The following is a 16,894-nucleotide window of genomic DNA, read 5'->3' on the forward strand; positions in this document are numbered from 1 at the left end:
GGTTGAGTTTGCAGAATTCTTTTGGATGAAATTATAATGGTGCAATGTCTTTCATAGTAACCTTATACTAGCTGTAGCAAATCCTTATTTCTAAGGATTACAACTAAAATAGACACTGATGTCTATTTGATGATTGCACAAGTCAGCGTGAACATAATATGGTAAACTGGTTGCTCTCATCAAAGGTAGATTTCCAACAATCCCTGCAAATTTTCCTGCTGCTGCAGAAAAACTTGCAGAGTTGCTATCGACTTTTGTAGACAACTTTCATTTCCATAACTCAATCCTCCTGTCAGTTTGGAAAAAAGAATATGCTGTGGAGAGTTGAGTGTTGACCTGTATAGGCTACTTCCAACAGGGCTGAGAGCAGAAGGTCACACTGTCAGTGACTCATTTAGCCTGGGGGTTCTTACACGCATGCACACACGCACACGCGCACACACACACTTTTCCTAGCTGGCAGTGAAAAGGCATCCAGGGTAAACACCTAATTGTTCTTCTCTTTTCTGTTTTCATGCTCTCACTGCTGACCTTGATGCTGACTGATATTGAGTTATGTAATGGGGGAGGATGGCATGTTATTTTTAAATCTAAAGCAAAAGGAGATTGTGTTTGAACAGGGCACATAGCCTATTGTGTTATAGTTAGCGAGGCAATGGAGGGAAAAAACAACATGTGTAATAGTCACCTTACATAACACTCTTGAATACAAAGCTGTGTGCAAAGGATTAAAACACACATACACACACACATACCAGGGTATTTTTAATGGTACAGGTAATGTTCCATAAGCACTTAAATATCCCAAAATATCATGAGTTGAATGATCAGGGAGCAGTGCTAAACCTCATTGTTTAACTGTGTTTGTCTGCGCACAGTGTTTTGTAGCTCATGCTGTAAACACCCAATCAATTAGAATTAATATCCAGATTTATTCAGTTGTCAGACATAATGTTGATAATGAGCTAATGGCACTTGGCTGTCAAACACCACACATCTTTATCAGTGATCAATATTGACTGAATTTCAGACACTATTACTATTACACTTTAAACGCTATTGGTTAATGTAAACCTATTTTGTATTATTGTCATGTATTACTTAAAGGAATACAGCTATTTGCTTTGTTGCCGAGAGAAGATGAGATGATTGTTACTACTCACATCTGTGCGGTAAATATCAAGCTAGAGCTTAGCTTGTCACAAAAACGGAAACGGGAAAGTAGTAGTAAAAAATGGCTAACCTAAATCACTGCTCTGTTCAAAGGTAACAAAATCTGCCTACCAGATTGGCACGTTAAATGTAGTTTGTTCAGCCCATACTAAACTTAAGGTGAAAAAATGTCAAGTTGTGACAAATTAGTGAGCATTAGAGGCACTGGAAGGCAAATATTGTTACATTTGGACAGAGCAGGGCTCGCTGTTTGCCTGTTTCCAGTATGTATGCTAAGCTTAGCTAACCATCTAGCTAGCTTCACTTACGTATTACCGTACAGACATGAGAGTCATATCAATCTTATCATAAGAGAGCTCTCAGCAAGAGAACGAGTAAGTGTGCTTCCCAGAATGGTTTTAATTTTACCTCTGAATAGAAATTATATATGTGAAAAAATGCCCTTGTGAGTTAACTTGTGATATTCACTGTGCGACCAGTATAAGCCTACTGTTTCAGGCTGTTTGTCGCCTCCATTATGCCATGCAAGTTTAGTTTATTCACTCAACCAGTGTGGTGTAAAACTACTGTGAGACGAGACTGGGAGTCTGCAGCACATTAGCCAGTATGACTAGGTTCCAATTATTACTATTATAAAGAAACCCAGAGGATAATAAGAGGATACTTGCACAACCCGTGGGCAGTGAGGCCCAACCGACAGTGTAACTCTACTTGACATTTTATGCAGTAAGATAGACCCAGGAGTGTTTGGTCCAATTAAGTAGCTGCTGTGGATAGCAGGTTGTATAACCATTCAGCACTGTGATCTTCACTGCAGACTGTTGCTGTTTACTCTGTATGTCGAGGTGTGATTTGGAATATATGTTCTGCCGTCTGTTTTTAACTGTTTGGCCATTTATTTTGTCCAGAAAATAAATGAGGATAATTTTGCCACTCGTATGTTCCATTTCTGGAAAGCTCTTCTGTCATTTTCTCATTACGCTGTTTTGAATTGACATCTCTGTAACCATGCAGTACTGTGTGTTGTTGACGGTTTGCAGACTGCCTGACCAGCGTACAATGATGTGTATTGATGATGTTGATCTGGACTCCAAACTGCATTTTAATGGAGGAATCTTCTGTGGTTATTACATATGGCTCATTATAATTACATTACATGTAGTCCCCCAGTAGAACTAATATAGTTCAGGCTTCCAAGCAGGAAGTCTGACTCTCTGGTATCCTCTTCATGTGGAAGTGCTAGGATTTCTACAGGCCAATTGCTTGTGTTTATCCATTTGTATAAACCATATATTACCTTAGCAGCTAGCCTGTTCCTTGAACAAGGCCAAAGGAGATGGTTACTGTTCTGTTTTGACAGCTTGTGTTGTTTTTGGAAGTAGTGTATTGTGTGAGCGTACTCTTACTTGTGATGTGTTGTTTTGCAAGGTGATGTGCAGTTTGGAAACTAAAATGTGGCCCAGCTTTCTGTCTACAGTAACCATATGTAACAAACCCCTGTGTGTTAAAATGTATAGATCATAACCACTGGAGTTTGAAAATTACACGCAAAGCATGTTGCATCTCTTCAAGTGGAATACTTTTAGATGCGGTTTTGAATAATAGATGATCCCCTGAGGTGTCGTGGAATTATCTTTACCTGGCATTCTTGTCTGCAGGCAGACTGTGGGAATACGCAGATTAATTCATGTTTGAAAAATGCAAAATAAAATCTGTGAATAAGAAAAAGAGTTATGAAACGAGGGGGTGACGTCTAAACCTGCCTGATATTATTATTCAACATTTGCATTTACAGTTTTTACGTGTTGGGCTTTCAGCTGACATTCTCATCCAGAGCCATTTAGAGCTGAGTGGGACCATGAGCTCAAATTTCTGAATCACCAACATTAAAAACATCTGGTAGTAATGTGGATCAGGTTCAGATCCACAGTTGACTGATAATAGTCTCTGTTGAATAGCACAAACAATAACAACAAATAGTTATTTTGATAATTAGTCAGACTGTTGATTCAATGATCAATCAAAATCTTAATAATCCAGGTTTCTAATTGATAAAGAGATGCAGGAAATATTATTTATCTATTCTTTTTATTTGAACTTTTAAGCTATGCATCGAAACTACAAATATTGATTCCTTTAATACTATTATTACTCGTGCCATATTTCCCCATTCTTCCTTGCAGAACTGTTCGACTTCAGTCAGATTCTGTGGTGAGCGTCAATGGACTGCACTCTAAGTGTCTAGCAGAGGGCCGCAGGTTTTGATCAAGAATTTGAGTTCATTGGCAGCATCCATTTTCCCTTTTATCCTGACCAATTGCCCAGTCCCTGCTGAAGAGGAACAAGCCCACAACATAATGCTGCCACCACTATGCTTCACTGTAGGTATGGTGTGTTTTGGGTGGTGTGCTGTGCTTGGTTTCTGCCAAACATAGTGGAGTTCAGTTTTGGTCTCATCTGGCCATATAGCCTTTTGCCACATGGCATCAGAATCTTCAATATGTTTTTTTACGAGACTCAGCGTTACATTTTTTCAGAATAGGCTTCTTTCTTGCCACCCTGCCATACATGTAGAACTTGTGAAATTGTTGTCACATGCACAGATCGACCAATCTCTGCCATTAAGACTTCTCCTTCAAGGAACTCCTTCAAAACTCCTTCAAGGTCACCATGGGCCTCTTGATGGCTTCCCTGATAATCTTTTTCTGGCGTCTGGCATCCAGTTTGGAGGGGCGGTCCAAGCTAGGCACGGTCTGGGTGGTGCCATATGCCTTCCACTTATGGACAAAACTCTAAACACTACTCAGAGGGATAGTTAAAGCCTTGGAAATGTTTTTATATCCTTCTCCTAACTTGTGCCTATCCACAACTTTATCCTGAAGCTCTTTTTAAAGCATCTTTCCAAACATGGTGAATTATTTGTGTTACCATGCTCTACTAGGAGTGGAATCCTCAAGGAACAGCTGATTTTATTCTGAAGTAATCAAAAACACCACAGTTAATGTCTGATGGAGGCAAATTAACTTGGTGTGTAAATCTGGAAGGTGATTGGTTATACCTGAAAATGTTTATAATGGTTATTCTAAAGGGAACTATGACTATTTCAAAAGGGTATCATAACTTTCTATAGGCACTGTACATTATACCATTAATCAAAACCGGTCGAAAAAAGATGTTTGAAGTTGTAACAATCTAAGTTACAGCACATTTCAGTACACTACACTTTATAAAAAAAACAAACAAAAAAAAAACATGCTTTTGCTTTGTAGATAAAACAATCGTCTTCAAATCACTGCATGCAAGTTACCCTGTTTGTTCAGTCAATATCTTTATGTTTGTTAGTAAAGTCTAACATTTGCTTCACACACAGCTTCAACACAACTTGTGATGCATACTAATTGGAACAACAATGACCCTCGACAGTCGGGTTAACACTCTGAACACACTGAACGACAATCTGCTGCTCCCTGAGTGTGTGAAAGATATGATTTAGATCAGCAGATGTGACTTTATAAAGCCAGAAAAAATTACAGACACCATTTCTTAGAATTTCAAGAAGAGACTCTGGTATCAGAGTTTTGTCACTTGCTGGCTTTAATGCTGGCTGTTGACAGTTGGCAGGTTGAACCCTCTTCATGGAGGACAATCAGCTTCGAGAATTGTTGAATTGAATTGTTTGTCACAGTAGACGCACCAAAAGTGAAAAGCTTTTACTGCAAATCCTCTGGAACTACTCTACATCTACCGGTACAACATACTGTAATTTTTGCCTTTTTTGACGATATAATGTATAAATAGACAATATTAAAATTTTGACAAGAGTGGCCATTGTGGGAAGAGTAAAAGAGGGTGTGGAGGGTGATTTTGAAAGATTGTTGACTGAAACACAGTGCAGAATCCTGGATGTGTCAGTGGGGCTGGCGGAGAACACGGAGGCATTCACGAGGGAGCTGAGATAGTTTGGATAGATTATTACAGCCTGACATGGAGACATGGAGTCCCCAGTGAGATCTCTGACTCAGCAGACACTCTGTTTAAGCTTCTCTGGCAGACGGTTGTGTGTGTAAGTCACAAGAAATTTTCTTAGCTTAGATTAATTAGTGTCAAAGGTCCTCCAAACTTTTTCACTTCCTCAGGTCTCCATAGCTCTTGGGTTCATGCCAAACCTAAACCCATGACAGCTCAACTCGCACCGCCCTGTCTTCTTTCTCTCATCTTTCCAGCTTTGACACAAGACAAAAACTTAAAAAAGAATATGATGGGTTTCTATTAGCATGTTATTTTTTCCCTGGTGTCGCTTTGTTGAAATGTTTTCTTCCTTGGTTATTTGTCTTTCTGAGGCTCTAAGGGACTTTGAGTCAGAACTGAAAGTCCTGGATGCTGGCAGTTATGAGGCTCATACAAAACCAAAGTTGACCTCAGCATGGGTGGAGTAAACATCTGTTTTTGTGACACTCGCACAGATGGCCGGTTGAGCTCTAAGCCTGAAATGAAGATGTCATCGCCCTGTTCAGAACAGTAAATATTTAATTAGGGCATTTAGCCTCTTAGCTCATAATCGTTGGTCTTTTGTGAAAGCGTGTAAACCATCTGACACACTCTGTTGGCGCTTGTTGTTTAGTTGAATCAGTGGTGACTTGGAGGGGTGGGGGGTGAAAGAGTGTGCTACGTTTGTGGTAATCACCTGCTCCCTGGGCGTCTGAACAGCATTATTAAATGCATAATTTAATCTAACTTGACTGCAAAAGGGATAACACTTATTCTAAGTTTCATACAAAACCTGTAAGTTGCTCCGGGAACTCATTGTGCCTGGCCAAGAAATAGTCTGGCACATATGTCCCCCTTTCTCTGTATGGATGTATGGATTAAACAAACAAGATATAAAATGATTGATGAGCTTTAGAGCTGCTGGTTGGTGGAGTAGTTACCTTTGGACAGAGCTGGACTAGCTGCTTCCCACTGTTTCCAATGCTTATCCAACCTGCTTTAAGGCTCCAATAGTCTTATTTTCACTGTAATGCACTGGGGAGGGGAACGCTAATGAGAGATTTATGAGATATGATTGCCCTTAATTAATCCAATCAGCATAATTACGTGTGTTTTTCAAGTCAAGGGATGGATGCACGGTTTCTTTCTTTACATGTGAGTCAGAGTCCTAAATGCTCTTCTTACTTGCTGTCATCTTATCTTTCAATTTTGCCGCTTTTTCGACTGGCAGACATGTTTCCTCTTCTCTTGACAAACGCCTACTTCCTCCTTCTGTCTGTCTCTCTCAGCGCTCTCTTCTAGCCTGAGGCGAAGCACTGCACAAACCGTTGTGAAGTCTTGGTGTATGGCTTATGATGCTGAAGGGCACTTCACTTGTAGGCAGATACTCAAACTAAAGTTTAAGAAAAGCTTAGAAAAGAGCTTCCTTCTCTCTCTCCGCTTTAGGCAGTAGTTTTGCAGGTTGATTTGGAGAAGAAGTAGTTGGTTGTCAAGTTTTTCCGGGTAAGTAGTTTCAATTTCATGGTGTTTTTTTTTTTATTCTTTTACGCTACACAGGATGCAGTAGGCCTCTGGGTGCGGCTCTGTGCGCTCTCCTCTCCCCTCCAGTGTGTCACCAGTAGGCACTAATGTTGTGGTTGGATGTTTGCTGTCTGGAGTAGTAAATGTCTTGGAACGTACTGTACATGGTTGCTGGCTGATCCGAGATGGGGCCTAATGTGGGTTTTTCTGCTTCTAACCAGCGTTGTGGACTCATGATTGTTCTTTTTTTGGGGGGTGGGGTGGGGGGGGGGGGGGTGAGTAGTTTATGATAGGATAGGATAAAAGAAGAGCTGATGAATCTGCCGTGGTGGAAAGTAATTACTTGACAATATGAAGATTCCTTCACAATGCAGTTATGGATTAGTTGGCAAGTGTCTCCTTGTCTCTAAATGTTCTCGTGTTTTGATTATCTGGGTTTGCAGAATGCCATCCATGTGCCTCATAACTGTTTCTGACTCACTTGTTTACCTCAAATCGCTGACTTGCTTTGCTCACAACACACTATTTAGGCTTTGCTTGTATTTTGTTCAGCAATACACTGTAGCTGCATGCTTCAACCGTTCTCCTGGGTGTGCTGATTTATGTATCTAGACACACATACAGTAGATTCAGCAGTATGTGCACAAGAGACGCTTTAACTGGCTCACGCCTCTGCGGGAGGTCGCTTGGCTGCTGTTGAGAGTTGTTACAAGCTGCTGGTACCGACATTTGACAGGATATCCTGGTTGCAGCATTTTAGTGAGAATCGAGGCGGGTTTGTGACACAAAGAGGCCTGCCAAGAGGATCACAGAGGGAAGTCACCAGGCTGTCGTGATGCTCGTCAGTCCAATCTCCATACTGAATTAAGTAAAACATCATGTCCTCATTCGATGATTTGTTGTTTGAGGAATATTTTTGGTGTTTTCTTGGTATACAATTTGTAAACACATGCATGTTAAGTCTCTTAGAGCATGTCAGTTCCTCCTTTGGTTGAAGCCATATTTCTAAACCCTGACCCCCGCCTTCCCCCTTTTCCTTTTGCCTTCTTCCTTTATTTGCAGCTGTTTTGCCAGCTCTTTATCTTGGAGCCGGCAGATTTCCTGTGTACTGGGTGTTTTGTATGTGTGTATTTGGGAGGGATTGGGCATAACACTATGAGTTTTAAGATTCTTTAGTTTCACTGTACTCTTTCATTTATGTTTTACTATCACTATCAAACCTGAGCGAGGTTGCGATTAAGAGTTGTGTAGGAGTAATGGATAAAGGGTTTTAAATGGATAGTTAAAAGTAATTAGGGCTGCAACTAAGGATTATTTTCATCGTCGATCTGTTGATTGTTTTCTTGATTAACCAATTTAGTTGTTTGGTCTAATAATGTGTCGGAAAATGGTCAAAAATGTTTCCTTAAGCCCAAGATGACCTCTTCACGGGTCTTGTTTTGTCCACAACTCAAAGATATTCAGTTTACAATCATAGAGAAAAAAAGAAACCAGAAAATATTCACATTTAAGAAGCTGGAATTAAGGAATTTGTACTTTTTCCCCTTAAAATATCACTCTAACTCATTCATCGATTATCGAAATAGTTGCCAATTAATTGGATAGTTGACAGCTAATTGAATATTATATACATTTGGAACATGATGGGTGGTGTTGATGAGGTACTTGAGCTCATGTGACAGGGCTGAGCACATCACATAAGTTCTAAACTTTTAACCAGAAACTGTTTTTCAGATTGGTGTAAAGTTACTCTTTAACTGCACACACCTCTCCTCAAGGGTGTAACATGACCATCCTTTGGGAAGTGTGTGTAGGCGTCACGCTCGGAGCGACATAACTCGGTCCTCAGCAGCACCATGTCGGTGGCCTTTTGTATCAGCTCTCAGATAAAGGATGGTGCTCTTTTTGAAGGCTGAGACACACACACACACACACACACACACACACACACACACACACACACACACACACACACACACACACACACACACACACACACACACACACACACACACACAGTCCCCTGCGGTTAGGCGGGCCCTTTGTAGAGGCATCAAATGAAGAGCTAAAGGGGTTATTTTGAAATCCACCCAGCACATAGGTTAATACAGATGCACCCAAACCCACTCACAGGCACAGACATCTGCATATAGTAGAGCATGAGTATATACACCGAAAATGGATATGATACTGTGAAACTTGACGGTGCCCACACTTTAAGCACACGAGAGCCTTAACAGGATGTAGAAGTTCAAGAGGATCCATTTTTCAAAGTCTAACAAAAACATCGTTGGTTGTCAAGGTGGACTCGTGCTGTTAGGTGCATCATGTTATGTGTGGCTAAAGGGATAAAAGGGATGTGTTTGTTTGACAATAACAAATGAATTTTTTAATTATGAATCACTATTTAGTCATGGTTTCATAAGAATCAGCTGGACTATTAAGTTGTCTGAACAGAGTGCTAAACTCTGGGCAGCTAACCAAGCTAGGTGGTCTGTTGGAGACGGTTGAGGTTGCATGAAAATGAACGTGTGTACCATTGTAGAAGGAAGATGAGTCAAAAGAAGAAGAAGCAGAGGAGATATTTGACCTAAGAAGACTTCAGGGCCCTCAGCATTTGGCATTTAGTAGCTAGAAAGGTTATTTCAATGTATTATTAACTAAATGTTCATTAAATATGTATCTATATATGGATTAGACTGTGTATTGGTGACGGTACAGATTTATTATCACAGGTGATGGAAGATGAATAAAAGCCTGACAAACCGTTAATGTGACGGGAAAAGGTAGGGTGAGAAAGGCATCTTTAAAAGTAATTTGTGGTCTGACATATATGCCATGCTTCAAAATAACTCAAGGATAGCCCGGGGAGATCACAAGGTCTAAAGTGTGGTCTTTAGCATGTGCTCAGAGTGCTCCAAATAAAGTGTAAAATTCAATTGAAAAGCCTGAGGTCATTTTAAAATCACCTAAAATTTGAACACTGACATAGTTTGTAAAAAAAAAAGAATAATAGTTTAGTAAAATGTGTTAACAAAGGCTTTTTTATACTTCAGAGTCTGAGGTTGGGCTAAGTGCTGAATGGTCACACTGATATTGTCTGTAAAAACGGCTGCCTCATGTTTTCTCACACCATTAGAGTTCATCGTAAAAAGGTCCCAGCTGGCAGCATGTGCTTTACTTAGATCATGTCCCCAGTCTCACTCTATTTGTCTCTTCTTCTCTTGTGCTCTCTCTCTCTCTCTCTCTCTCTCTCTCTCTCTCTCTCTCTCTCTCTCTCTCTCTCTCTCTCTCTCTCTCTCTCTCTCTCTCTCTCTCTCTCTCTCTCCTCTCTCCAGCAGCGCATCGTTAAAAAGTCTTGATTAGACTTCAAAGTTTTAAAAATCCCTTAAATAGAGCCAATAAGGCGTCTGTTTTTCACCACGTTATGTTGGTAGGTTTTAATTATAATTTTTTGAAAGCCGTTGCTTGCTATCAGAATGGGGTGTTCATGGATTCTATAGCAGAGCTAAATGAGGCAGATTCCATAAATTGCATAGTTGCAAAGTTATACTGCAGGATATAAGTGACCCCTCCATTAATGAACCTTAATTTATCGGATTACCTGTATATCCAGCTTTTTGTTTAATTTCATTTTATAACTTCTGCTGTTCTGTGTCTTCCTTTCTCTAATCCTAATTCTCCTTTCTCTTGTTCTGTCCTCCCTTGGCTCTATCTTTTGCTCTTTTATCATGTTATATCTTCATTTGGTCTTATTTTGCCCCCCCCCCCCTCTATCTGCCTTGCCCTTTATCCTCTTTATTCACTTCATCTTAATCTTCTTTTGATGGTATTCTTTCATGTTCACCGTCTTTGTCTGCCAGCCTTTAATTTCTATGTCGTCTCACCCACTTCCTCCCTCTCTGTCTCATGTTCACTTGCGTTTTTCACCTTTGTCACTCCATCTCCTCTCTTTCTCACTCCCTCCCTCTACAGATAATACGACCCTTACACAACATGAATTATTAAGGTGAAACCCAGCACTCTTCTGCTGCCCAACAAATCACAGGCCTTATCTTTTTCTTTTTTTCCTCTCCTCTTACCCTCTGTCTACTCTTTATTGATGGTTTTGTTCTTTAATTTCGACCTCTGGCACCAGATCAGATCACAGGGTAACATGAGATGTAGTTACCCCCCCCCCCACACACACACACACACACACACACACATTTTAATCTAATCATGAGGAATTGTGGTTACTGCAGGTGGGCGAAGGCGGATTAACTGCACACATAACACATTCACAGATTACAATACCTTGCTTGACTGCAGCCCAGTTAGACTAGTGGTGTGGTGGTTTTGGCAGCGCGTTATTGCATACAGTACATTAGTGCAATTAAACAATGGAAGGATTTACATTATGTGTGTCAAATGAATGAAAATAGAGTCTTGTAGAGTCTGTTTAATGTCTTTCAATGTCTGATTTATATTCTTTGCGGTTTACATTCTTTTAAATAATATAATATGTTCTCAGCAGAGGGAGACTTGGCAAGAAATCGAGAAACGTCAGATGCGGTAGACACAAATGAAAGGGCAGTGGAAAAGAAGAGGGGAAAGGAAGTCAGCGGGGTATGATCCAGGAAATGTTCTTCTGCAAATAAACAAGATGGAGTGAGCTCTGTGTCCCGTTAGCCTGTTTAACCCTCTGGCAGAGCAAAAAAACAAACACACACTCAACTGAACCAGGTTGCAGCATATCACCTGCTCGTACATGATGAGCTCTGACGGCAGCTAGCTCGATAACAAGGCTCAATTTAGACTATAAGGATGCTGCGATGAGATGCCAGAGCGACAGATTGGGACTTGATGCAGGGCCCCCTCGGGCTATAGTAAACACTCATGATGACATGTAGAGTATCTATTTGAAGGCAAACACACACACACACACACACACACACACACACACACACACACACACACACACACACACACACACACACACACACACACACACACACACACACACACACACACACACACACACACAGACACACACCTGAGAAACATTGTGAAACTTTATTGCTCTGAAGTTGTTCCCTGGAGCAGTGTGTGCTGATCGCAGGAAGAACATGTTGATCAAATGAGCGCTGGACTATTTGAAGCCCTGCTCCTGGTGTGCTGGTGTGTTGAACCACTTGGTCTCTCAATTACATTTCAACCCATTTTCAAGGGATTTACTGCGGCTTTCAGCAATGAGATAGGTGTGTGTATGTGTGTGTGTGTGTCTCTCTCTCTCTCTCCAATCAATAAGCCTCAAGGCCAGTCCATCTCTGAGTCATCTGTTGTTCTCGGAAAAAGGTTGACAAGGTGCTGGGAATATATATATATATATATATATATACAGTATATATATATATATATATATATACATACACACACAAATAAGAGTGTGTGTGCATGTGTATGTATTTATATTTTGACTTCAGTGTGATTTCTGTTTATTAGGTCTTATTTTTGCAATGTCAGTCACAAAAGTACTTCACTCACCAATTGCTGTAATATGGGAACCCAGAGCAATGTCACAAACTAGGTTGTGTCTAGACGATAACGATATATTGGCAAAAACTCTTTCTGTGGCTTCCCGACCACCTATACTAACCTTATCCATTCAATTTTGATGCCTAACCTTAAATCTTGAATTTCCATCTAGAGCTATCTTTGGCATTTCTGTTTTGCATTTTCACATTTCTCATCCATCAACAGATACTCAGATTCTGCTAAATCTACGATAAGCTAATATCTATCAATTTATTCTCCCAGTCAATTTGGGTATTAGTTTCATTGTTTCACTTCATTTTCTCTTTCATATTAGTTTGGCTAACCTGAGTATAAACTGAACATCTTTATGTTCAGGTTTCTTGTCAAGTTTGACTTGATCCAGAACTCAGCAATTAACTTGTTGACACTGACAAAATTTTAGCATTATCCATGTAAATGGTGGCCAAAACTCTGAAGATCAGGCCTGTGTTGTTATAAAGTAAAATGATCCTTTTTGGATTTAAAAATGAGGCACCTGACATTTAGAATGCATCTCCAATGTCCACAGTGATCACCCAGAACACATTACACACAACACATAAGCAAGATGTCAATGGGGCCAAAGAGTCTACAACCATGCTATCAGGGCTGTAAGGCTGTACCATCATCATGACAATGCTAGCATGCTGATGTGCCAAACACAAAGTGAAGCTGATACTAACGGGGACGTAATTGGTTTAGCAGGTAATGAATTATACCTTTCATGAGGGAGACATCAATGTCTGGACCAAATTTCATGACAAGCCATCCAATGGCTGTTTAACATTTCATTCAAAACCACAAATTTGAATCTCATGGTGGCACTGGTTGAAGTTGATAATTCATCCTGTATTTGGCTGCTAAAGCATGGTTTAAAATGTTGACAGGCTCAATAGCGGCAGTTTTATAGTGTTCACTGACTGCCTCTCTATGTCTTCAGTCAGTATTTGAGAAGGATGATAATCATACTGCATAGATGACTAACACGCTGTAGAATATAACTGAATGAATCATTCACACAGTCTGTGCTTCTGTACAGTACAGTCAGGCCTGTGTGAGACACACTCTAACTTAGATTAAACAGGATGGTGCTGCTGATTACAGTTTAAAACTATATTTGTTTCAGTGAGTAGTCCATCAAGTCCATTAATGTGTGCAGGATTGTGCTTATCTAGATGTTTATATGTATCTGCCAGTGTTTTCTCTCTCTACATCTTCACACCTTGCTTTTCCAATTATGGTGACCAGAAGCAATAAAATCTCTGCATAAGGTAGCAGGGGAGAGGCAGAGGGAAAGGGAAAGGGAAATAAAGAGGTACACAGCTGCATGCACTGAATGTCACTTGAGGCAAAGTGCCTTACAAAGTATTTAAAATTCATTACAAAACCTCTCTAATTTCAATGAACATACTTCCATATTTCAACGGTTGAAATTCACAGCAGGGGGTTGGAATGGGTCAAATTTGGGGTGTTGTGACAGACGTGACTTGGGTATGACACGCTCTTCAGAAAGAAAGATGCATCCACATCTCGAGCTATTGATGCATCGGCTGCCATGGCAACGGGCCCTTGAATAAAGGCTATGTGGATCATTATGGGGTGACTCACTCACAACGCCAGGCCAGTCTCATTACATAAACTATCTTTAGATTAATACATTCTCATCAAGCACACACATGCATGCAAATACTCACACATTGATGTATGCACTGTACAGTACACAAAAACTGTTTTGGTCAGTGTTTGTGCGCACACATTTCATCACTCAATACCCTGCCTCTGTTCATGCACACATGCCGTATAAATCAACACTCACACTGTTTTGCTCAATAGTTTTCTTCCAGGGATTTACCCCTAGCTGCCAGTCTTTTTGCATTATGGATTGAGATTTAATATGTAAACAGGCTTCTAAACCAGGAACTAGGATGGTCCAAGCTTCCTTGACAGGCTAGGAAGGTAAATTATTGATGCCTTCCTCAGTTGGTTTTGGGGATATCTGTGGTACATTTTCCACTTGATAACTGTGCGATGCTGGGTTTCATTAGACCTCCTGCAGGCACACAGAAGTGGCTATACCCAGCTTCCCCAGTGGCTTGGAGTGACTGTGATTCGGCTGTTTTTCTACCAGGGGACTTCTAACTGGTTTATTTTAGAAAGCCACAGTGTGCGCGTGCGTGTGTGTGCGTGCGTGCATATATGACAGGGGTGCACATGGTTGCAAATACACAGTCTGTTTGGATATTTTATTTGCGTTCTGACCAGTGTAAGACATGAAAGTTTTTTTACTCTGTCCCTTCTTCTCTCCTCTCTGTCCAACGCCCCCGTTTTTTAATTTTCTGACCATCTTTCCTACTGATTTTATCTTATTTTAATAGACAGATTTTAACGTACTTAATTGACAAAAACAAGAATTAAAGAGACCCTCCCTGCCTGATAAACACCCACACTTTTCAGATGCTACACTCTTTTTTTTTTTTCAAAGTAAAGCCTGACAGATACTGGATTTTTGAGGCTGATGACAATATTGGTATTTGAGAATGAATAAAGATATCTCTCATAGCATTATATCCGTCAGTTTGTATTGGTCACACATACATATACACACCATTTTTATCGGGATCCCTTAAACCTGAGTTCTGAGTAAGACTATAGACTATGTAATAGAGGCATTGTTTGTAAATGACTTCAAACACATTATTCACGGCAATTTCTTGTTTCCGGATTGTACAGTGCTCAAAACCCTTCTGCTATCTACGCTATCTATTTTGCAAGGTTTTCAACGGGAGCTCTGGGCCACCCAAGGCGATTGTGATTGCCCCCCCCCCCCCTCCCCACACACACACAAACACACACACACACACACACACACAAAACCAGATCTAAAAATACAAGACTACATATCAGCCGACATCCAATATATCCGTGATACCCTGACAACTGTAAGTATATTGGTTGGGCAATGTATCTGTTAGGCTTTACTTCAAACCCAAGCTGAGATTTCCGGGTAAACTGAGTTACTCAGACTTGACTATGTTCATCCAGAACCACACAAGACGTAACACAAGTTTTCAAAGGTTTTCTGCTCCCTGTGATGAGTTAACTGGTCCTTGTGTTTAAAATTGGAGGAATACTCCTTTTAAGATTGTTGAATTTGGAAGAATTAAAATCTCTGTAAGCTGTCATGCATGCTTCCTGGCTATTGTGGCTAAAGTGCTGCTGCATTACTTCGGCGATACAGAGATGCTTTATCTCTCAAACGGCAGCGACTTTCATTACTGTGAAAATGTCAAAAAGTAAATCGCAAACTTCAGTCTGGAAGTCATGGAAAAATGCTGTCGGGTGGTTTGTGTCTTTCTGCAGCATTTTTAAATGACTGAACCAAGGCAAGGTCCCAGTGAAACAGATTAGATCTTTAAAAAACATTGAAACTTTTCAATCCGCTCCCCTGCTGTGACCTCATTAGCAGTTAAACTTTGATTTGAATTAAGTTCTTGAGTATCTGCCTCAACGGCACGTCCTAATGTCCCGTGTGTCAACAACTGCAAATTAAATTAGGCTACCGGCTGGGGAAAAAAAGTCATCTCAGAGGACAAATAAAAAAATCAGTTTGTCTGCTTTAGTTTGTGTAAATGGGTGTTGGAAGTTGAACTGTGTAGTTGTATATGATTTTAAGCATGGGTATGTGCAGGAAGTGCTTAGTTTTTAAGGTCAACCGTGATGACACTAACAGGGGATTGTGTTCTAGTTGTGGGCTAATTACTGGAGATGGCAGGTAATGCATGTGCGATTTCTATACTTGCACTCATGATAGACATTTTATGCTTTGCAGTTGGGAAACCTGACCTCAGATGGTGATGCTAATAAAAAGGAGCCAGTGTGTATACTGTGTGTGTTTTGTGCATTTCCTCTGAAACCTTTGAATGTTTTATGAAAGTGAATTATTGGTATGAGCTGCTCGAGTAGCTTCTCCTGCCAATGTGAATTTACCAGTTGCTGATTAGCAGCGCTGCAGTGTACTCATGTCTTATGTATTTTTCAGCAATGTCCTTGTTGACCTTTTTCCATAATCATATATAATATTCTTTGAATTGAACTAATGCAAGCAAACAACTCAAATAACTGAACCTAGTTATTGACTAATGTGCCCCTTTTTCCTCTCTCTTTATTCCCATCTACTTCTGTTTTCCTTCATCTCCTTCTCCCACTCTTGTCCTGCAGTTTTGGATGAGCTGCCACCAGCAGTAGGGACAAAAGTGTGTGGCGACGAGACCCACACCACTCGTCAGCCATGCCGCCGCCGGCAGACATTGTCAAGGTGGCCATTGAGTGGCCGGGGGCCTTCCCCAAACTCATGGAGATAGACCAGGTAGGTGTCTGAGTGCACAAAAGACTTTTGAGACATTTCTCTGCTAAAAATATCATCCAAATTTAGCAGACAAAACCTAACAATTTGTCTGTGACACTCACCTTGAACAGGGTGCATGTTTTGTCTGAAAACAGTAGTGTACAGTAATCTGCTGTTTTGTAAACATTGAAAGTAGTTGAAAGTTAAAGTTCAGGAAAGTCTTCTAGTTAAACTTTAATGGATATGAAATTTATACTTTACTCTCGCTTATAATCTTAGTACTTCTACTCTAGTATCTTAGAGCAATAGTGC

At 40.4% G+C, this 16,894-nt stretch overlaps 1 protein-coding gene across 2 annotated transcripts in view; it reads left to right on the plus strand.

Annotated features, from left to right (window-relative positions):
• Positions 1 to 16,894, plus strand: part of elmo1 (engulfment and cell motility 1 (ced-12 homolog, C. elegans)) — a 100,494-nt gene that overhangs the window by 18,350 nt on the left and 65,250 nt on the right. Inside the window, exons 1-2 of one of the 2 annotated variants that reach the window (XM_083926116.1) lie at positions 6,504 to 6,663; positions 16,456 to 16,603. In XM_083926116.1, the coding sequence (XP_083782242.1) occupies positions 16,526 to 16,603 (78 nt within the window). In that variant the 5' untranslated portion in view covers positions 6,504 to 6,663; positions 16,456 to 16,525. Of the gene's footprint in view, positions 1 to 6,503; positions 6,664 to 16,455; positions 16,604 to 16,894 lie in introns of those variants that run through there. The other variant, XM_083926117.1, reaches the window with a different exon arrangement.

The sequence above is a fragment of the Echiichthys vipera genome (genome assembly GCF_963691815.1).
Source record: "Echiichthys vipera genome assembly, chromosome: 13".
NCBI classification, from domain to species: domain Eukaryota; kingdom Metazoa; phylum Chordata; class Actinopteri; order Perciformes; family Trachinidae; genus Echiichthys; species Echiichthys vipera.